This window comes from Castor canadensis, chromosome 8 (assembly GCF_047511655.1).
Source record: "Castor canadensis chromosome 8, mCasCan1.hap1v2, whole genome shotgun sequence".
Classification (NCBI taxonomy): Eukaryota; Metazoa; Chordata; class Mammalia; order Rodentia; family Castoridae; genus Castor; species Castor canadensis.
Genome location: NC_133393.1, coordinates 1,348,594 through 1,372,088, shown reverse-complemented (window position 1 = coordinate 1,372,088; position 23,495 = coordinate 1,348,594). Strand labels below are relative to the sequence as shown.

Here is a 23,495-nt window from a genome sequence, read left to right as displayed (position 1 = left end):
CCATAGCTCCCAGTATTGATAAGATTTTAGCTAGTCTTTGTCCCTTGTTTCTGACAGGAAACCTGTACACTCCAGACTTCCCCCGGTGATTGAATGTCTTTGTTATTCATGGTGAGTCCCTGGATCACACCTGATTGTTTCTGCCAACAGGGAGATCCAAGATGGCAGATGGTAATCCCAGAAATACCCACCATGACATCAGAGGGTTTAGGATTTGATCCATGTGATACTACCCAATTTGAGGAGTGGATGAAACTATTGATACGACTCAATCAATCATGCCTACATAATGAAGCCATAATAAAAACTGTGGATGCTGAGGCTGTGTGAGCTTCCTGGTTGGTACGCTTGGTAAATTTTTACATTTGCACTTACATGTGTTGCCAGGACAAATTCAGGGCAAATTCAGGACCCTCTCCTTGGGCTGCTTCTTGGGCTTTTGCTATTAAAACTGTACTTACACGTACAGCACTTTCCTTGCTTCTATGAGCTTTTCTGGCAAATTATCAAATCTGAAGGTGTAGTGGAGCCAGTTAATTAGCAGTTGGAGTAGCCTGTACTCCCCCAAACTTGTCCAGGAATTTGAAGTGAGAGAGTTTTGTGGAGAGCTGTGCACTTCACTTTGAAGTGTGTCCTAACTATCTATCTATGGGTGTCTCCCTCATTCTTTTTTTTCTTTTTTTTTTTCTGGCTCTAGTCTTCTCAGCAGCCGAAATCTCACCTACTGAGTCATTCTTCAATAAACTATGGCATTTTTGATACATGAGCCGTAGCACATTTGACAGACTATATGTATATTTTTTCTTTAGTCCATTCTCTCTTTTAATAAGCACAAAAATCTTCTCAAACACTGGAAATACTGTAAAGGCCCCCTAGGATGTCACATCTTCTGGAAATGTATATATTCTTAGCTGGTATATTCCATGTGGGCAAGTATTTTTTCCCTTCTTTCTATTTTGTACTCTGAACTTTGTGTTTTATAAATAATGCTTTTTGGGGCTAGGAAAGCAACAATGGCAGAGAACTTGTCCCTAGCATGTGTGAGGCCCTGCGTTTGATTCCCAGAACTGGAAAGATGACAAAAGCACTGCTTTTTTCTATCTTCTAAATATAAACCTCTTGATATTGAATCTACTTTACTTTGCTTGACCTGTTCATCTCAGATTCGACAATAAGCCATGCTACTTTATTTTCTCCCTTAGTTAAAATGACTGTACCATTAACTCAGCAGAAAAGAAAGTGATAAAATAACTTTCCTATGGCTTGTTTTATTATCTCAACAAGAGAGTTGTTGGATGCCTGTGGACTGTAAGTTTTGTGGACTTTGTTGAGCTAATTTCAGAGAAAGTCAAGTTTGAAATTTAACTGTTCAACACACAATTGCTTGAAAAGAGAGGAAATTATATTTTCCATTACTTAAACTTACAGCTTCTTAAAAGTAGATTTAAAATGCCATGTTCTATAATAAAATGTTTGCTTGCAAAATACTCTGAGCTATGAAAATGGCCTGTGCATTAATTCTGTGTTATCTTCAAGAACTCAACAGTTACCATAAATCTGACCATCTTTTCAGTAGTCACAAAAAGCAGACACTGACAGGGGAGACTGGATTTCAAGAACAACTCGGCCTTATTACTGTGAGAGAAATTACAAGTACAATTATCAAAGTGTAGATATTACATATTAAAGTCACAGTCTGCTGTTCATTGCCTCTCCCTCACCATGAAGTGTCTAGTTAAAACCTATTTTCAGCTGTGGTTTACAGTAGAACCCTCCAGGAAGCTTTTAAATAATCCTGACGGCTACTTCTTGTCTCCAAAGATTGTGACACACAGACTGGGGGTAGGAATTAGCCACAAGTATATTTTCAAAACCCACCAGGGTAAATCAAGACAAGTAAACTCTAAAATAAACAGAAGCAGATTCCAGTTTTATCTCCAACTGTTGAAGCTGGGCTTGCATTATTCACAACAAAATTGAAAAATCAAATGCAACTTTCCTAAAATTAGCAAAGTGAGCAGTAGAGAAGTGAGCTGCTGCCCTTTTGATGGTACCCTGTCGGGCACCAGGATCTGCATATATTATCAAGACTAATTATATTGGATATTCACCTAATGGCAACCTCTGAAACTGTAGGGCAGAAATGAGCTGATTTTTAAATTAATTTTAAGATAGGTTGGATGAACCAATTTGGATATAATATATACACATGGAAAAGTCGCATTAAACAGCTATCTTAAGAAAAAAAGCACTTTTTTTCAAAAAGAGAGGACAGGAGGGTAAAATAGGTCCTGTCTGGGGATTGGTACCAGTGGGAGGGGGAGGATACAAGGAAAGGTGTGTGAATGTGGTGGAATATTATGTACTCGTGTATGAAAATAGAAAAACAAGACCTGCTGAAACTGTTCCAGGAATGGGGGGAGGGGGCATGAAAGAGAATGGGGAAAGGGTGAATTCAGCTATGATATGAGCCCATTCATATTGTATGAATTCAACTATTAGGAATTTTGCAAATGTCACAATGTGTCCCCAGTACAACAATGCTATGATAATTAAGGAAATAAAGTAATAAAAAGGAAAAAAATTAAATTAAACAACTGAAATGGATATGTTTCTCATAAGCTATTGTGTAACCACATATTAACAAATGCTAGGACAAATAAATTTTTGCGTGCATGATTTTTAAGTGACTGATAAATTCTTGTTGACATTAGAAGACCAGTTTCCATTTGTAAAGTCAACTTTTTCTAATGTACATTTTTATTTACTATTAAAAATAGAAGTCTTTGTTCTTGAATCACAGGGCTGGAGTGCTGCAAGTCAGCTGCATTTCCTTTGCTGTCCTCACAGATTAATCAATGCAGGACTTATTTCACCCTGGGATAGCAATCATTCCAGCTCCTGAGCACAAAATGGATATGCTCGTGTTCTGCTATGGACTTGAAGTGAGTCACTTGGAGGTCCTAGAACGCAGCACCAAGCTTCTTCTGGCTTCCATTCACTTCAGGACAGCTTGTTAGTATTAGATTCCTCCCTTTCACTCAGCTGACATCTCAAGGAGAATGGACGCACAATTAACTCTTGAGTTTACACATCAAACACACTCTAAAAATCAGCTCTTCCACAACACTGCTGTCCGTCCTCCCCTGTCAGTCTCAGGCAGAATTTAGGGGGTGTTTCTTACGTGAAGCGTTGCTTAGCCAAGCTAATGCATAATCTGTTTTTAAAATGCAACCTTATTGAAATCTGAGCTATTCAGACTCATCCAAGACAATTCTAGCCACTCTGATAAAATAGGAAATATTTTTTAAACGCAGAAACTGATTTGAAATTCCTATAAGTCAAATGTTCATGCTCTAAAATAATTCATTTTTAGAAACTTCATACTTAAATATCTATTTAATAAAAGCATATTTAATATTAATTACTTATTTAATAAGCACCAACATATTGCAAAATGTATTTGTATATTAAATATTTATAATAATTAATTACATTGATTATTAAATATATTGATATTTTAATGTTCATTTATAATATTTAAATGTTAACATTTATACTGTTGCAAAGAAAGTCATTTCATATTTAATATTAAATTGTCTTCAACTGTCTTAAAATTTAATTGTGATGAAGCCTTGTGTGTGTGTTGATTTTCTTGAAGTCAACATATTGCTTACTTCAAGAGTGAAAGATGGTCTCAAAAAAGACAAATACACTTGCAATCTGGCGATACACAAAATACAAAGTGTTAAAAATTCAAGCCAGATGTGGTGTCCTCACCTGTAGTCCCAGCTAATTTGGAAGCTGAGGCAGGAAAATCACTTAAACCTACAAGTTTGAGATCAGCAAAGGCAACAGAGCATGTCTTTCCTGAGACATTTCCCATCTTAGGGAAAAAAAAATGTGTTCTTGAAAATTGCTAACAGAGTGAACTTTACGTGTTCTCGCCAAAAACCGTGATTAAGCACAGGAAGTAATGCCTTGGTTAAGTAGTCCAATTTAGTCATTGCACAATGTTTACACACTTCAAAATACACACATGGTGAGTGTCTATCAAAGAACAAACGAAATTAGGGGGTGTTAAGATTCTGAGTGAAGTGTCACAGTGAAGGACTGGGCACTCACTCCTGCCAGTTATTTCAAATAATTCCTGCAGGAAGCCTTGGAGACCCCATCTGGGGGTCTTTTGGATGTAGGGCCCTGTTTTCTTTCTGGTAGGCACTCTCCTTCTTCTCCCAACCTGAGCAAGCTAACCAAGTCTGTGCAGTTTCCAGGACACTGAGAGGTGAGGCTTTGCCTTGTGTAAAAGCTAGACATTTCATTGGAATTTAGTATCTCTACCAACAGTACAACTGAAGTGTGGCAGGGAAGATTTAACTAATTCAAAATGGAAGTGAACAAAGAAGTAGAGATAGAACAAACATGACTGATATAAAAACTTGTGCACAGTTCACTAAACAGAAGATACCAATGGACACTAGTATAAAAATTGATGAGAAGCAGCAATCTGTATTTGACTGCCGAGTACACGAATCACTGGCCTGCATATGTATTTAAATCTTACCATTGGCCTACTTGATAATATAGGAAAGTGTCAGCTATCACCAACTACCCAAACCTCACAACCCACTACACAATCCCTACCACCAACACACGACTGCTCATGATATATGCTAGTTTAGGCTTCAGGCTTATGATCCTGAGTTCTTATTGTTCAGCGTGGTCCTTGCTCTGTGTCTGTATGATAGACACAGATGTCACCCTATCAGATGGTATAATTTAAATCCCATGAGCACATGGATTGACATGGAAGTCCTTTACCTTGTGGTTATGCAAAGTAGGGTGTATCCCTTTTCCAATGAACAAACTAGTGATTAATTCTGATAACACATGCAAAAACACATGGCTCAGACTTCTTTGTGTCACCCTCTGGAATATCATTACCCATCCTCACCAAAATATACCATTAAATTCTTTCCTGAGTAATTACCCTTCTCATGTGAAAGTTAAGAAGCACTTTTTGGAGTAAAAGGTGTAGAGGGTTGATAGATCAATATCTTCAAGAAAAAAGAAAAATTTATAATGCAACGTGTATGCTTGAATTTATGCTCACTCAACAATGGTAGAGGTGACAACAGAGTCTAGAGGCTAAATGAGAGACAGTGAGATTAAAGGCTGTCTTTTCATGTTCCTAGAATTTAACCTGATACTCTTTCCATTTCAGCATCTCATTCCATATTTGCCATGTCTCGTCATGTGGATATCCCACAGTTGTTACATATGTCTAGATAAAATACACACAGATATACAGCCCCATGTGTGGGTGCTGAGTCATTAATACTGAGATTATGGCCACATGGGCTGAAATTCTAGAGAGTAAGAAATTACTAGGTAAAAATTGCTGCCTAGCTACTGCCTTCCTTACTCTGCCCAGACAAATCCTTTTCTACATTTTCCTCACTACTTTTTAAAAGAGAATTTATTGACTACTTTCTGTGTGCAGAAAATTACTTGTTGGCAAATTATAATTTAACCCAAAGTGCAATCTAATGCTTATGGGAAGGTATGACTTTTAAATTAAAGTGAATTATTTCTCTCTACGAGGTGACACATCAGGAGAAATAGACAACCACAGAGGAGTAATGTAGGACCCATGGGCTTACAGAAGGGAGCTGACACTCCTGACCATGGCCTTGTCGTCCCATTAGAAGGTTTTAAAATCAATAATTTGTATACACAGACTTTCCCTGTAACCTTACACAGTGTTAACATTTCAAAACATGAATAACGGAGAAAGAGAAACTTCATCTCATCACAAACTTAACCCCATCATTGATTTCAGTACATGGGAATTAGGGGAAGGACAGCCTGTGAGAGCGATTTTCCTCAAATTCATGTGCCAAGTATAAAAAAATAACTATAGCTGAATGAAAATTGCATTTGTAAAAAGTGACTTGTAAGTAATGTACGTTATCATTCACATGTAAGCTTCAAGGGATCTCTTTTCTCTGCAATATCTCCGGGATTGAGAACAATGACTTCAGTGTGTCGGACATTGAGTAACTACTTACTAAATGAATAATGTTCTCTAACCTAGTATAGAACAATGCTTGGTTTCCAAACTCAGATTCTAACCTCAAACTCTGTGGTCACAGATATCTCAACAGCAAACAGCAGGAAGCAAGAAGGAGGTGATAAGCCACCAGATTCCTAGAATCTAGCAATACTGATGTGCAGAAAGCTGAATTAATTAAAGAAAGGCCCAGATTACATCTTACTCATCTGTCATCTTTGAAACTAATGATCCAAGCATGTCGTCTGACTCCTGTGTAACTCAGGACACGCTTGGAACAAAAGAAATGCAGCCATCGCTGTGCTGAAGTTAGAGAGCATTGCCTGCCGTGGGGAGGGTGGTGACACTGGGGATGCCAGGCTAGCTCACAATCTGGGGACGGTGGATACTCGGAATGCCAGGTCTTCAAGCCATCTGGTTGGCCACTGATGTGGCTTTGGATAAAGTGTGGTGTTTGGACGGTTGTGCTTTTATTTGATACCTCTGACTCCCTCCTTTTACTGTGTGAAAAACACGATAAAGAACCACATTAAAGCTGTGCTTTCCCAGCAGCCCATCACCTGAGCCAGACACATGCAAACTTGTCACCAGTTACATTTCTGTGAAGGAATTTCTGCAAATATGTTGATTGTGTTCTGGAGAACGTTGCTATGTCTGACCACAACAAAGTCAAGTCAGTCTGATTGGTGCTTGAGAAGCGTCTGTTTGGGAGACACTGAGACCTATGTTTACTTTGGATTAATTTTTCTTCTGGTAAAATAGGACAAAAGACCGTTGTCACCTTAGAACAGTGGAATCAACCTGGTAGGACTGAGCTGAACTCACCGTTCACCAAGTTGAACCTTCTTTTTAAGCAAAACTCAAGGTGTCAGATCTTGTTCTGTCTTGATTTACCTAACTCTCTCCCATCTTTGGACAAAAATATAGATGAAAAGCAGTCAGACACTTTCGGATTTGCATTCTCGCTGCCTTTTGCTAATGATTTAACTGAGGTTAAATTACTTAGATAAATTGCAGGTGACAGTGTGCAGATGTGCCCATAGGATTCGAGCAAGGATTACTTGATATATCTGACTTCTTTTTGTGTGTGTTGGGGAACAAACCTGGAACTTCATACACACTAGACAAGTGCTGTGACACCGAGATACACTGCCAGTTCCCCGAAATTTCTATGAAGGATCTTTTAAGCAATCCTCCATGTTAACTGCAGAGTTCAGAGTCATAACCGGTTCTCCACAAGTTAGAGCTACTGATAAAAATATAAAAGCAGAAGTCGAGTCTCATAGCTAAACTCTCTTGTTGATTTCACCTCCCGTGGTTCTGCATACTCGGAAAAACAGACAAAATGCTAGTATTTTAATGAATTATAAAGAAATGAATGAGAGACTGCATGCAGTTATCATCATGTTCTTTAGTTCATGGCTTTGCTTCTTCCTGTCCTTCTGTCTTTCTAACATCTGCCCTGCTTTTCCTCATCCTGAAGAGGCTCCACTTTCACCTTCTAGAGCCCCACACACACAGGTGACATTCGTGACTCCTTACTGATCCCAGTGAAGGGGAGCACAGGGGCCCTGTTATGACTTTAATAAAAATCCCAAGACTGTAAACATAAAATGAGTGTCATTTTTCACAGTGGCCAACTGTGGACACTGTGCATTTTAATGCACAGATTATACCCTCAAAAATGATGTACAATATTGATGTATCAGAGGCACTCAGTGAACCTCTACTGAATAGGACTGTGATTAATTTTAAGAGGTATTTTTAATTAAAGAATACATTTTAAAATTAATTAATGTGATAGACTGATATACTTATTGACCATTAATTTTTACAAGCCAAGCATTATTTGACACTTTTAAGACCTAAGCATTTTAGAAAAAATAATTTGGAAGTTATTTTGTAATAACAATTTCTGCCCCCTCAAATCTTGATCTTTGTGAAAGACACAGGAAAAGATGCAATATTGTTGCCAAATCAATGAGTCACACCTTGGGCACAGCCAAGTGTGTAAGACATGATTCAGAATACTCAACTACTGCTATTGGAAATGATCTATGATTGTGATTAATTGCATTGGAAATTTTGATTAAAATTGATCTGTCCAATTTTCTGGCACTGGCTCTGTGAGTCAAATCTCACCCTGGAAACACATAAATCAATTTAGCCTGGACTTATGTGAAAACTGGGGGAGAAAGATAGGAGAATTTCTGAGTTGTCAGTGACTGATGGATGTCCTGATTTCGCAGCTTTGGCCAAGAGAAGGTCTTACCGTAGCTGTTGTAGGCGTCCTCGCTGACTCCATGAGTGTAGTCATAGTATTCAGGCACACTGCAACAGATGTAGACAGCAATCAATGTTCCTGTAACCAGGAGAAGCAGCCCAGAAACTCATACGGAGTTTGAGGTCAATATGTGTGCTAAAGTAATATCCCAGGAGCCTCTACTCATAAAACCCACCCTTAAAGAAATATTCCGTAAGAGAAATGCAGGTTACTGGCAAGAGGTGCTCTAAGTTTTTCTTAACGCTTCAGTACTTATTTACCTCTGTATTTCCCCAATATGTACAATACTTATTATCACTCAGTATTTTCCTAACCACTTCTGCATTTAGTAACACTGGAAAAGGTATTTGTCCTCTATTTCTTACCCAAAGGACATCGAACATAACTTCCTTCCCCTCTCTTAGTCCAGTCATTCTGTTCTGTTGAATCAGCTCCTCTCAGCTCCTATCAGCACCTCAACATCCTTCAAGAGCCCTTCCTCATACACCCATCTCATCTGGTTGACCATGGCTTTCTCTGTAGGTGTTTACAGCAAAATTTCTAGGAAAGCAGTGACTCTGGTGCGCTCTGCTGACGCTCCCTACACATGCTTTGAGGATGCACGGTGGGCTGCTGTCTCCTCTGCCCCTGGGGAATAGGTCCTGCCATTTCCAAAGCCAATAACAAAGACTTGGTCCTCATCTTACTTCTTTAACATGGTGTAGCACCATGATGTCCTGCTCCTTCAAACACTTCATTTGCTTTGAGAACTCTCTCATGGGTCTCTAAAATCACTTCCGATCTTCATTCTACTCTACTGAAAGCTCCTCATTTGCTCTGGGAAATCCTGGAGACCACTGAGGTTCAGTTAGACATTATCTCTTTTCTGTTCACACTGACTTCCTAGGTGATCTCATCTGATGTGACAGTGTTAATATCCTCTCTACTCTGATGACTTCTGAGTTATGTTTCCATCTCTGGCACTTCTCTTCTTGTCATGTTATGGAATTGTCAAGTGTACATTTTCATTCTGGCATAAAACTGGACATATCCAAATGCAAGCAAAAATTATTTTCTTTTGAACATAGACCTGTTCTGCATTCTTTTCATCTTTGCCAGTGAAAATACCTTATTAGTGCTACTCCTGCCCCAAACCATGGAGTCCTCTCACATTTGATGCTTAATCCAAACAGCAAATTCTTTCACTTCTACTTGCAAAATAGACTCAGAATCTGAACATGCCCAGACAGACACTTCCTCAGCCACAGCTGTAGTTAAAGCCATCATCATTTCTCACTTAAATGAACTTAACATCCTTCTAACTGGTCTCTCTGCCCTGCTTTCTCTGTTTCCATTATTCACATAGCTGTCAAAGTCATTTATATATATGTCAGCTGAGTTCTCTACTCCCATGAAGTTCTAAAGAACTTCGCATGTTCTTTAGAGAGAGTAAAAAATTCTTATTTTGCCTACATAATTTGTTCCTCTAACAGTTCCAGGGTTTGCTCTCTACAGCACTTTCCCCTTTGCTCTCTCAATTAAGGGTGAGGCCAGCTAGAGTTAGGGCAAATTTGGGACTCATGGAAAACATATGACTTAATATTGCATTTCAGATTGAGCACGCCTTAGCTCAGGGACCACCCTCACCTGGCCCGGGAACACCCACGCCTCTCCCCACTTAATAATTATTGGATGGAATCACCTGGTTCCTCCCTTCCCCTAGGTTAGTGTGAGTTTTAAAAGTACCTGGGGAAGAGAAGCTCGCTCTCTGTGTGTCCAGATTCCACCTGTGCCCATGTTTCCCTTTGAATTTCCCTTCCCTAACTTTTAATAAACTCCATTTACACCCACGTGTCCTGCCATGGATCTTCCCTGTGGGACACAAAGAATTTGGAAGTCTTCTGATCACAGACTGCACAGTGCTGCTAACAAGGGCACACTGGGCTCTAAGATTTTCTCTGAACATGGCAAAAACATTATTGTCTCAGATCCTTTGCATATACTGATCCAATTATCTGAAAATTACCTTTCCTAAATGTCCAATTGTCCTGTGTTTTCCTGCCTTCCTTCCTTCATCTCTCTTTTTCTCTGTGTACCTCTCTTTCTCTGTCTTTCTTTCTTGCTTGCTCTCTCTTTCTTTATTCTTTCCTTCTTTCTTTTCCTTCTTTTCAGTCCTTTAAAAGTCACGCAAATGCCATCAGGTGTCCCTGATCAATCTACTTAAACTAGGAATCACCCATGCTTACCTGGCATGTTCATCTTAACATTTATCAATCAACACCATAAATATTTCATGAAAACACACAAATGTACACTTGTTAATTGGTTTAACACAAGTTTTACACAAACTTGGTTTCTCTTTTATTCCCTTATTGTCACTGTCCCAGGCTGTTTTTCTAGAACAATGTTTGGTTCACAGTATCTGCTCAATAACTATTAGTGAAACAAAAGTGAATTGCTCATCGGATGCCTTTAAAATGAGTGGTTTCATGTAATCTAGTCATAATTTAATAAACTATACAAAAAGTAAAAGTTATTTTAAGTTAGCACTTAGATAAAGACTTCATATACTTTTTACTCTTATTTAGGGATCTATAAATATTTACGACACAATGTATTTTTCCTTCAGAATGCGCCTTGGTTTAAAGTTGAATATCAATCATTGCCTTCTGCCAGAATCTTGATTCGTTCATTTTCTCAAGAATATTATTTCCTTCATCTCCTGTAGTGTTGGGGATTGAACCCAGGCCCGAGCGAGGTAAGTATTCTACTACTACGTGACACCCTCAACTCTCCTCTTAAGTATTAAAGAGTGTGGCAAGAAAGTGACTGAATATCAAATAGCAAATGTCTGAGGATGAGGGAGAGATGCCAATGACTAGGTAAGGAGGAAGACAGAAGGAACTGAACGTATTTGTTCTCTGACTGTGGCTGTCTTTATCCCCTGAGGTAATCTGGCAGGCATCAGTACATTAAGTACTTGTCATTTCATTGTCAGGAAGAAAACATAAACACAAAACAAAATAAAAGTCTACATTAGAAGTGAGAAAGAGAAATTTGGACATCTTCTATCTTCCTTGGGTGCAATTTATAAAGCACTAACTTTAATTTTAGTGCAAAGAAGCTGGAAAAAAGAATACCCAATTCAGCCCTCACCTTTCAGAATATTTACATACAAACTATCTGGTCAAAATGTTTGGTCATAGATTTTCTCCCCGTCCTCTCCAAGGCTGTAAAAGGTTAATGCCTTTAACTGGTGGCAAGATGTTTGTATCTTCTTTCACATATTATCTTAATAGCAATGACATAACCCAACTCAGAATTCTCATATCCATGTAGCAAATTCCTGACTGATAGCTGTTACACTAATTCCCTGGAAAATCAAGAAATAGCAGTCACGAGAGAATCATGGAAGAAGCAGCATTGCTTGGGGAAATGCTGGTGTCGGTGGGTTCTTCCTGCCTTGGTCACAATCAACAGTTTTTCTGTGACTTATCTTCTGATTATGTTGCCCAGAGTGTGCTGCACGAAGACCAGTACCACCAAACCCTGCCTGGTGGCATTCCTATATTCCTCACTGGATTATAACTTAAATTTTACTTGGTGGCTACAAGAGGGAGAACAAGAAGACGAATGAGAGAGACCCTCTTCGAGAAGCTATTCTTACTGTTTACCAAGAATGGTGCATAAAAGGAAATTTTTAACATTCAGAACTCTCAAAAGGGGAAATAGGACACCTGCGACATTTTGTAAAATAATAGATAATGTGAAGTCGTGGAAAGAAAATGAGAAAATGGACTCTGTAGGGTGCCTTTGCTTAGTCAATACCACTTCTCAGCTATCCCATAAGACAGTTCTTAACTTGGGCAATGGCTTTGCAAGCAGTGAATGAAGTGCCCAGCCATCTTTCAGGGAGCTGTGCCCTTGTGACTAACCTAGGAAATATGTGACTGTGACAACCATGGTCATTTCCAACTTAAGGACTTCATCTTGGACTTGTGCTCCTCCCCCTTATTAGTGAGAATCTAGCATTGACCCTGCAAATGTGGACAAGGCCATTGGTGTCATGGACACACCATGGTAGAGCCCTTGTCTCCAGGAATCACAGAGTAGATCCAATCCACACCAGCTGCTTACTTCAGAGACAGTTGGGAGGAACACGTATCTTACTATTGTCCGAACACTGAATTTTGAGTCTGTCACAACAATTTAGTTGAACATGTATGATTCCCAGAACAAACCTTACACCTTCACACATGCACCAACAGGAATTGTGAAGTCTCCAATAAGGATATACTCCACTGTCCTCATATCAGACATGGCTATAGATCTGTCCGTTGTCCATTAGGACAAAGAAGAACTTCCCAGGAAATGTGGCATAACTCCCAGAAAAGAGAGCCAAGGTTGCCAGGTGCACTAATCAAGACTCTCACTTCACTGCTTTCATCTCAGCTTGGCAGAACTTTCTACCCTCGATCCCCACAGAGTCCTCAGTGTTTCCTTTTGCTTTCTGAACGGTGTTTTCTACGACAATTACTCTGTTCCTTTTTGATCACTTCACACTGGGAAGGTTAACGGTAGGAAGTTCATCTGACTGTCATTGTACAGGGTGCCAGACTTCAAACAATTACAAGAACTAATGTAGCCAGGCATGGTGGTACATGCCAGCAATACCAGAACTGGGGAGGCCAAACTACAGGGATTGCTGTTTCAAGGCAAGCTTGAGATACAGAGTGAGTTTGAAGCTTGCCTGGGTTATACAGTGAGGCCCTGCCTCAAAAAACAGCAATGACAACAACAAAAATCCCCTCCCCCCAAGAAAGGGGGGGAAAAGAGAAGAAAAAGGAAAATAGAACCTAGTATAAAGGTCTCCTTTTTTCCTAAAGGTGCTGGATTTTGAAATGGTTGCAGTCATCAAACACCTTGGATTTTCATTGTTGAAGTAGGTATTTTTTTATGATGGAAAGAGGGAAATTCGCTCAGATCTGGATGATGAGGGGTCCAGCTATAGAAGACTTGTAGACTGACCATTCAACCACCTTCCCCCTCGTCTTCCTTACACGAGTGTGGCCATGTAAAGAATGATGTTACAAATTCTTTATGACTCACAGGAAAGTGAATTTCTTTTCCTCTACTTCCCCTTCATTTTCAGGAAACTGGCTGGGAATGTCAGAGACTAGAGGAACCTTGGACGACTATGTTAGTGATGGTTCCCACCAGCTGAATTCCCAATGGTGAAATGAATCAAGCCTGTGTCTCCTGTGCAGGAGAGGGAAACTTTTCTCCTTGTGAGCTACTGAACTGGGGGACCCCCTTCTTTGGAGGGCTTAGCCTGTACCCCAAATAACATAATTGGGAATTCAAGAAATTCCTTGAAGGTTAACAGGCATTTTGTGTGCATTTGCTGAGTGGATGAATAAATGACTGGACAAGAATAAGTCAAAGAAGAGACATTGAATTTGAACATAAATAATCTTAGGACATACAAAAATATCTCTATATAGAATTTTGCATGAGCTTTTTAGGAGATGTCCACTTACAGTTACAGCAATAAAAACAAAATAAACAGAAAATCCAATCACTCATTTCTTTTCTGATATAAATGAATTTCGGATTAAAGTTTTAATAAATTAATCTGATATTATTCTTGTCTTAGTTATTTATTAATTTTTCCAAATAGTCATCAATATCTAAGATCTTTAAAGGCAAACATTGCACAGTTTTACTAGTTAGTGCATATTATTTGAGTCAATGTAGTTGATATGGATATAGTGATTTTAATATGCCCCAGACCCTAGAAAAATTACAGAGTAATTAAGTTCCAAATCACCAATAATTGTCATAATTTTATTTAACACCTCTATACTTGTAAGAAGGTATTACAAAACCTCAATTGCTGTAGTTTCTAAAACATGACATAATAATAGTGAATTAAAAATTAAATAGCCAGATTGTGTTTATACGAAATTCACTCATCCACATTAATTCATTTCAACATGATTAAATATCATGACAAATATAATGAAATAGTGCCTTTCTGAAATTATGAAAGCATTACCTACTCTTTTCTAGCTAATGTCATGTTTTTAAATTTTGTTTTATTTTGTTGTGCACATTTAAGGTATATGACATGAGTTTTTGACAGACTTACACAGTGAAATGGTTACTGTAGTCAAGCTAATTAACACATGTTAAGATAGTAAAACAAAATAATATAGCAATCATGTGCAAAGGATATATAACCACCCAACTGTTCTTAGTGTTTAAGAGGGCACTTTTTTCTCTTAAGCATTGACACTCAAACCTTGCTATAGTGTGCATTTTCACTGTGTTACAGAAATATTTGTCAAGCAAAGATAAATTTTCAGCCCAGCCCTATCCCCAAATTATAAATGGGTAACCTCTTTATTTATATCCATCTTAGTGATGATAGAATCCTTCCATTAGCTTTGGGAAAAGTCCTCTTTACAAAGTTGGTAGGAAGATTAATGGGGGAATCACACAGGTCAGTGTACCAGTCCTCACCACCACCCAACCTGCCCTCAATGTTGACCAGAGCATCAACTGAGTGTCCTTAGGATGGAGAAATGAAGACTTCACCAAATGGCTCCAGATGCACAGCTTCCTTCCACCTCTCACTGCTGTTGTTACCTATCGATTCTGACAGTTACCCCTGAGTGTTTCCTAAAAGGGGGACATCTGTAATTTCCAGTTCTGAGGGAGAAGTGTCCCAACACAGGATCAATTTTACCCATGTGTTGGCAAGCCTGTACCTGGGTTGGAAAATCTACTTGCAAATAGGTTTGTAAATGATTTTGTCTGTTCTTTTTATCATGTTGTAGACACTGGCTGTATGCATCTCTCCGCATTCATTCACTTTCATTGTGCCTGGCGTTACAAAGTAATGATATACTGACATAAAACTGCAACAATAGCAAAAATCAAAACCTAGCAGTAACGTGTAGATACCGTCTATCTACTTAGTAAAATATTAAAAATCAAATACAAGAGACTGAAAAAGGCCTTGTAAAAATTACAGTCTAGAGCTGGAGGCATGACTCAAGTGAGAGAAAGACAGAGAGAGAGAGAGAGAGAGAGAGAGAGAGAGAGAGAGAGAGAGAGAGAGAGAGTATAATGTATCAGAAAATCAATTAAACAAGTATGAAGAGTTATTAATTTTTTTCATTCATCAAATGCTGAAACACTACAAATGAGTAAGAACTACCAAGAAGCATGCAGGAGACTTAAAGGCAGGAAGTACACACCAGATAAAACTGTACATAAGGAAAAGGAACATGAGGCAGAGAGGGGCTCCATGTTCAACCTGGAGAAAGACTTAGGGGACCATTCATTCTGGACCTTGTCCTGGCCATGGTGAGCAGATTGAAGATAGTGAAGGATTTTTGGAGAAGACTTGATAATACTTTAATCCAGTCTCTCTTTTCCACATCTGTTTCTGGGACCATACTGAACCCATACCAGATGCTCAACAAATACCATTGAATAAATTAGTGAACAAGCAATGTTTGCAGGAGAAATGATTTTTACGATTGCTCTCATTCTTGTTTTCACATGTATATTTCCTCAGTATCCATAAGTTGCAATTTGTTTTAAAGTGGTACTGGGAACCGAACCTAGGACCTCTGGGGCATGCTAGGCAAGCACTCTACCACTTGAGCCATGTCGCCCCAATCCCTTTTGCATTTTTAGTTTGTTTTTCAGATAAGGTCTCCCACTAACTTTTCCAGAGCTGGTCTGGATCCCGATCCTTCCACCTTCCCCTCTTGAGTAGCTGAGATTATAAGCATGCATCACCACACCTGGATACACTTGCACTATTTTGTAAAATTGAAACGTGAGAAAATTTGCATTTTAAGATAAACTATTTCTGAACATAACTCAGTTATTTCACATCATTAGTTGCTACATTGGGAACCTACAGTTTGAGACGCTAAATGTGTTTTTTCACAACTCTGCTCAGATTAAAAGGCAAACAAAAGATAAAAGATAATAATTGTGGACTAACTTCAACCATTCAGAAGGCATTTTGAAAGGTTTAGTGGACACTGAAATACAAATAAAATTAATACAAATTAAACCTGTAACCTGAGGAACATGTTCCAATGCCTGGACTACAGTGAAACAGCATTTGCATAATTGTTCAGCAAATATCTCACAAACATTTTCAGTGAAAGTTTTAAAAAAACACTTCTCCTTAATGCTCTGTATTTACTGTTCTAAATCTTCCATCCTACCTTACCCCTTCTACCACTTGATCTTAGAATTGAGAAGTTTAAAATGGAAAGGAATCTTGAACAAGAAATTAAACCATTTGTGTCTCTTTGTAATTTCTTCTTCCTTTCTCCCAGAAACAATAAGAAACATTGTATACACGTATACATCTACATGTACATAAAATACTCTTGATACTTCTCTCTCTGGCCCTTAGTACATACTAAACACATTAAAAGTTTCACATATGCTGTGTTATTTATCACAAAAACTTTGATTTGTCAATATTAGCTCAAATACAGGACAGGAAATTAATTTTTGCTAGATTAAGGTACTTGTCAGAAGCTACCCCACCCTTCAGTGGTTGATTTGGGGTTGGAGCCCTGGCATGTCTGGTGGCAGAGCTCACATGGAGAATTTTCACTTCTTCTACCCCATTACATATCTGAGATTATCTTTACCTATTTTGCTTGCATTATGTATTATTTGTATTATATAGGATAAAAAGATGGGGATTAATTACTTAATCAGTCTGGTCTTGGGCTGATTGCAATTAGAAAGATCAGATGAGCTGTGTGTGAGCTCCTTTCATACCTCCCCTCCATGCTTTCCTTCTCCTCTCAGGAAAAGCCCAGCTACCACCAAGAACAAGGACACACCTCTCAACACCCGATCCCCTCTTCAATTAACTCTTCCTCCAGGAACTGTTCTCAGATCCCAGATAACTCTAAGATACTGCACTCCTTCATACTTAGCACCGTCATTGTGGCAACCCCACCTTGTCTGTCTTATTCTCAGGGAATACACGCTGTGTGACAAAAATGCTCAAAAAAATATCAATCAAACATGTGAACTGCTGAGGTTTAAATTCATTCCAACTCTAAACAGCTTCCTTCTGAGCTGCAAGCATCACCAAAAACTCATCCATCCCTTCCTACATAGCTTCACCTTCAGTCCCCTTCCTCTTTGGGGAACCTCTTGCTAGTTTATTACACTAAGCCCTAAGCATTTTGCTTTATTGGGAACAGGCTCTTCAATTTCCTTTATCACGTCTCTTGACTATTTCATGATTTAATTTCAGTAAGAACCAATTGTCTGATCATAAATAAGAACTGTATGGGAGAACCTAATAGTTTTGAGATATTTATATCAGGAAGTAGATTTGATTCTGAGATGCACAACTTCCAAGTGACAAGAAAAGGATGCTGCTTATCTGCTGGAAGATTTAGACAAGGTGGTCAGAAGCTTGTGCTTTAGAGTGTGGGGCTTTTGAACTTACTACTCTCCTTTTGTACTTCTTATGGGAGGGTCAAAACCTTAGCCATTGATTTGCTTACAGAACTTTGACCACAGAAAATCACTAATTCATTAAGTATCTACTGAGTGTCAGTGCTCTTCTGTGGATACAAAGAAGATACATTGAAATGATGTCTCAATATGTTGGAATAAAATATACAAGTGTTGCAATGTAAGCATGAGCAGAAGGATATCGTGAATATTTTCAACCTACTTTCTCTTCATTCAGTCAAAAAAACTTAATGCAAACTATTGTGCACCACACACTCTCTAAGCAATAGATAGAGCAGTTAACAAAACAAAGACATCTGCTGGCATGGAGTTCACATGGAAAATAATAAGCAAGTAGAATAAACAAGAAAGTACAGACTAAATTCAGTAGCTGTAAGTGGTAAGAAGACTAAAGCTGAACAGAGGAACACAAAGTTTTGAAATCATAGGTAAAGTTAAATCATAGGTAAAGTGGCTGAGAAATGCTTTAGTGATGAGGTAGCATTTGCAGGAGTTAAAGGAGCAAGGCCTGGAGAGTTAGGGTATCACTCCAGTGAACGTGTAAAGGCCTTGAGGCAGGAGTGCACTTGGGACATCCAAAGAATGGCCAGAAAGCCAGTCAGTGTGCCAAGGCAGAGGGTGCTGGAGGAGGGCTGCAGGAGAGGAGGAAGGGTGGAGGGTCGGTGCTGCAGGGTTCTCTCCAAGCCTCCCCCCAAGTGCAGTCCTTCCCAGGGCCCCCTCTCTACGTATTCTTCACCTTCTCTGTCAGATCCATTCCTAAGTTGTCACTGACCACAAACTCTGTAACTTCTTTAAGGAAGTTTCCAGTAAGAAAACAGCAGCTGGAGTCTCCAAGTTAACCTCAAAGTAGAATGACTACTCCAGAGTATTAGTTATAACACCATCAAAGTGAGACTGTATGTATTCTGCAAATATTAACAGCTAATTATAACTTAAATGCAAAAGTAATGTAGTGACTTGGGAAAGCATTAGCCCATGTGAAGGTGTGGTATAAATGAGAGGTGGGCTCTTAAACCAGTCATGCTTGCTTAGTACTACAAGTAGAAGGAAGTGAAGACCCAATACCTGATTAATTTCAGGAAGTTAAGAAGGTGAATGTGGTTGATGTAGTCTCTATACAAGAATGAATCTATAATTTTAAAACTTATTGAAATCACCATAAGCAGAATGTTAAGGTAGAAAGGAGAAAAATAGAGGGGATGAACCAATTTGGGCTATAATACACAAATACATGGAAATGTCACAATGAAACAACCTGTATAGCTATCTTAACCAAACAAAAATGTCATTTTTTTCTACAAAAACAGAACAGGAAGGCAAAACAGGTGTCCTGTCTGGGGATAGGGAGCAGTGGGAGGGAGGACGATAAAGGAAAGGGTATAGGAGGGCGAATATGGTGGAATATTATGTACTCATGTATGTAATTTGAAAATGAGACCTGTTGAAACTATTCCAGGAATGGGGGGAGGGGAGATAAAGGAGAATGACAGAAGATGAGATTTTAACTATGACAAATTGTAAAAATTTTGGTAAATGTCAAAAATTTTTGTAAATAACAAAAATAACATATAAAAAGAATTTAGACATGAGATATGTTGAATCATTAAAACACTGTGCATAAAATACAAGTATGAGAATCCAGCCATAAGAGGAAAGTACTGGAAGAATATGTACTCTGTACACAATTGCTGCTTGTAAGTGAATTCATTCATGAATTTAAAATCCTTAATGTCATCTCTTTAGATTTAAAAACCACTGGAATGAAAAGGAAACTTAAAATTCTTAGACATTTGATTTAGAAATTAGTCTTTATTCTGAGGACATTCAGAGTATTGAAATACACCAATTATCCTCTCTAATATGAGAAATAAATGTTCACATATATGATAATTTGCTTTGTTGAGAATTCATTAAATAAAAATAAAACCTTAGTATGAAAATAACCATATCAAATCTTTAAACACTGTATAACTTTTATTTTACACATCTCAAGTACAGAAAAATTAAAATAGATATTAAAGAAATACTATCTTTAATTTTTGTTCAAAGTTGAAAAATTGATCATTTTGCGTGCTCAAAATGTGTTTTCTTTTGTTTGTGTGTGTTTCAGTCAAATTGCAAAATCATTTTCCTCACTCAAATGCAGTGACCCTGGTAGAGCTCTAACAAGGCAAAGATAATGCTTTGGATCCTGAGTTTCCAAAGAATCTTGAAATTCCATCCATGTTTCACAGTTCCCAAATAATTTTGGAATTTTAGCACTCTATTACTTATTCATTATATTCAATCAATCGTGTGATGCAGAAAGCATTGTGTGACAGCCCAACACTGATTGAATATGTTTAAATAGAACATAAATTTATGTCTCCTAAAGTTAAACATGTCACACATAGATAGATACATAGGGAGGGAGGGAGAGAGGTAGATAGATAACACAAGGAACTCCTATAGTTGTTTTCCTGTTTAGTTTAGCCAAAGGTGTAAATTGTCTACTCAAAAGTAACTCATTGTGACACAAGAAAAGTCCATAGCTTCAATGGAGAAAAGTGAGATCTTAGTTCATTGATTTATTTGTAGAAAAAAAAAATCACCATTTCTTTAGCAGTGCATGGAGAGCACAGGAAAAATAAATTGAACTTAAAATTGAGAACTGCTCTTTTCTGCTTATCCAAGTGTGTCACCTGAGCAAATCATCTCTCTCTGATCTGATGCAATAAGGATAATTATTGTATGTACTTGAAGAACTAAGGAGATAACTGTGACAGGTCCGTGATATGTGCCTACCACATATCATGTACCCAATGACGATTCATGGGTGATTCTCCAGTCAAGAAAGGCACACGTTCCTCTCTTTCATATTCATCAGCACTGCAGTGCTGATAAGGATTCTATCATGAAATATTCTGAAACATTAAATAACCATACATGCCTTCTTAAGTTTTGGATGATGGTATTTAGTGTTCCGAGGATGAAGTACAGGCTGATTATTTATGAGGGAAGTGACATATTTGTTCTGCTCATAGATTAAGGATCAAGAAGGATGATCTGTAGGAGAAAACTGGTGTAGAATGTGATTTACTTTGCAATGGTCTCCTTTACAGAAAATGGGCATTTTGAGAGTGCTACCTCTTGCCGCAGGGAGAGTGGAATATGTGAATGTCTGCTTGTGATTTCTGGATTTCATGCTCTGTGTACATTTCTGCACATATTCTCCTTTTGCAGGCTCTCTTTTATCATTTATTTTCAATTTAGCTTGTATCTTTTGCTTACTCTGACCCTTTGCTACATAAATGAAGGGTGAGTAATTTTATAACGAAAACATTAATCTTCTGTTTTGTTTTGTAAAATTATCACTAGAACATAGCAATTATTTTCCAAACATAAGACCTTCAACTGACTGATTAATTAGGCTCAATGGTACATGACATTATTCAATGAGCTGTTACAAGCCTTTGGTACAAATACATAGAAGCTACTGAACCCTAGTTTGAAGTGGATACAATTTTAAGTACTTACACATTTTTCTTCTGTTGGGTCATAACTTATGGGAATCAGTGGGATTTCAGTGCTGTAAAGAGTATAATTTCTAATGATTTCAGTACTTCAGATACTTTGAGACTGGATTCATTGACAGAAGCTACACTGTGGCCATGTGTAAACAGGGGGCTATTCTTCTTTATTCAAGTCACAAATGCAGTCATTCCTGATCCAAGTAATGTTCTCAAACCACTTGTTATTGAGGCATTATTTTCATATGCCAGACTCTGGGAGTTTAAAATCAAATGTTCAGAGTCTTGGAAAAGAATATGCACCTTGACAGCAATGATTCTGTTTTGATAAATTTGTCTTTATGTGAAGAAGTGAGGTCACATTCATCTAGAAACTCAGCATATAACTGAAGTCAGGTAAAGCTTCCACTGTTCTGTGAGCAAAAGCCTAGTTATTACTGAACACTAGTAGTAAAGCAGAATTATTATGAAGCCTTCTTGTTACTGAACGTTGGTGGTAATACAGAATTACAGAAAAAAATCTAGGAAAGCAGCCTTCTAAGTGTTTGCCTTCCTGCACCACCAGTGTGGCATGCGCTAACTGAATTGTCACCAGGTATTTTCCTGTCTCCTTTTTCTCACATTCACAGGCTGAGCGAAGATTCCTTAGTACAGAGCACAAGTTCCTTTGCTAAGTTCTACGTCACCTACCCAGCTGGTTCCTTATCTCCACTCGTGAACATAATCTGTACCCAGCCGCCAGTTTCTCACTGAGGATTCCCCCAGCCTGCCATGAAGGTATCAGCTCTTCCCACTTGTCTTCTGTAAGATTTCGCTTACATCTTCATTTACAAGAACCTCACTCTATCAGAGCATGATGGTTTCCTAATCAATGCAGCAATACTGGGCAAACAACATAGCTTCCTGAGAGGCCCTGTCTTCAGATCCTCAGCAGGGTGCAGAAATTTCCAACTTCATTTGCAGTGTTTTTGGTTCAGAAGTCCAGGATCATAGTTTGTACAAACAAAAACCAAAACTACAATAACTGTGAATAAATCAAAGCTGGGCTATGCTTTTTGTGACTATACATAGACCCAGAATAGTGACATTCAGTGAATATTTGTTGACTAAAGGAATGAGTAGTTTAAAAATGCACCACAAATTCTATGTGAATGATTTGTAAGCTGTCTAAGAGCACAGCAATGCAGATTCATGGCTATGGTTATAACTGTTCTCATGTTTTGATTAGTGATCAATGTCGATTTAAAGGTTGCTATGAATCTTTAAATGTCCTTGGTCCTGTTTTCCCAATATTTCCATTGAAAAGTTCCTGAATAGAAAGATAAATTTAAGCCATGCAAGAAAGTATAACTAAGTGTGTGTGTTTTAAGAATTAGTATTCAACCAGGTCATTCAAAACCAACAATAAGTGACCTTGAACAACAAGGGAAAATGTCAAGAGTGGTAAGTGCACATTTCTGTGTTGAGGTTTTAAAAGTTCAACTGCAGAGATGCAGGATGAGGTTAGAACTGGCTTGACAGAAGTTCATTTAGAAAGAACCTGGTTTTCAGTTGAAAACAAGTTCAATAAAACCCAATAATGTGACATAACCACTTAAGAAAACTGTACAGTCAGGATTACAATGAAGCAAGAAGCACAGGGTACAACACTGCCATTTTCTTGCACATCTACTCATCTGATAGAATATATCTGAAGAGCACTATGTCAGACTTTCAGGGGACACCTGGACTACTGAAATGGTTTGAGAAGACAAAACCAGGGAATAACGATACACTGAGAAGAAAACCATGTCCTCACACCAGTTTGATACTGAGAAAATAAGGCCGAAAACAAACAACCTCAAAATGTGGATGCTACAACAGTAACTACTAAGCTCATTATTTTTGATTTGGCTGGAGGTTGGTTGATCCAGCTGGGGCTGCTGAAAGCTATGGCTGGAGCTGGGTGTGGCTCTCCCTGAGATTTGGGCTACACATGGCTTGTTCTTGGAGCCTGGATGAAGGTTTAGGTTTGAGTGTAGAAGAGGTATGATTGTGTTCGTCAAGGTAACATAAATGATACTGTGTGATAAAAAAGACTCTGCCCACGTTTTTTTGAGAAAGAATGAAA

General features: G+C 38.3%; 1 protein-coding gene across 7 annotated transcripts in view; it reads right to left on the bottom strand.

The window, feature by feature from the left end:
• Positions 1-23,495, bottom strand: part of Khdrbs2 (KH RNA binding domain containing, signal transduction associated 2) — a 497,340-nt gene that overhangs the window by 55,505 nt on the left and 418,340 nt on the right. For all 7 annotated transcript variants that reach the window (XR_012450579.1, XR_012450575.1, XR_012450578.1 and 4 more), the window contains exon 8: positions 8,346-8,404. Coding sequence is in view for 1 of the 7 variants with exons in the window: in XM_074081820.1 (XP_073937921.1) it covers positions 8,346-8,404 (59 nt within the window). In the remaining 6 variants the exon portion in view is untranslated. The remainder of the gene's footprint in view (positions 1-8,345; positions 8,405-23,495) is intronic.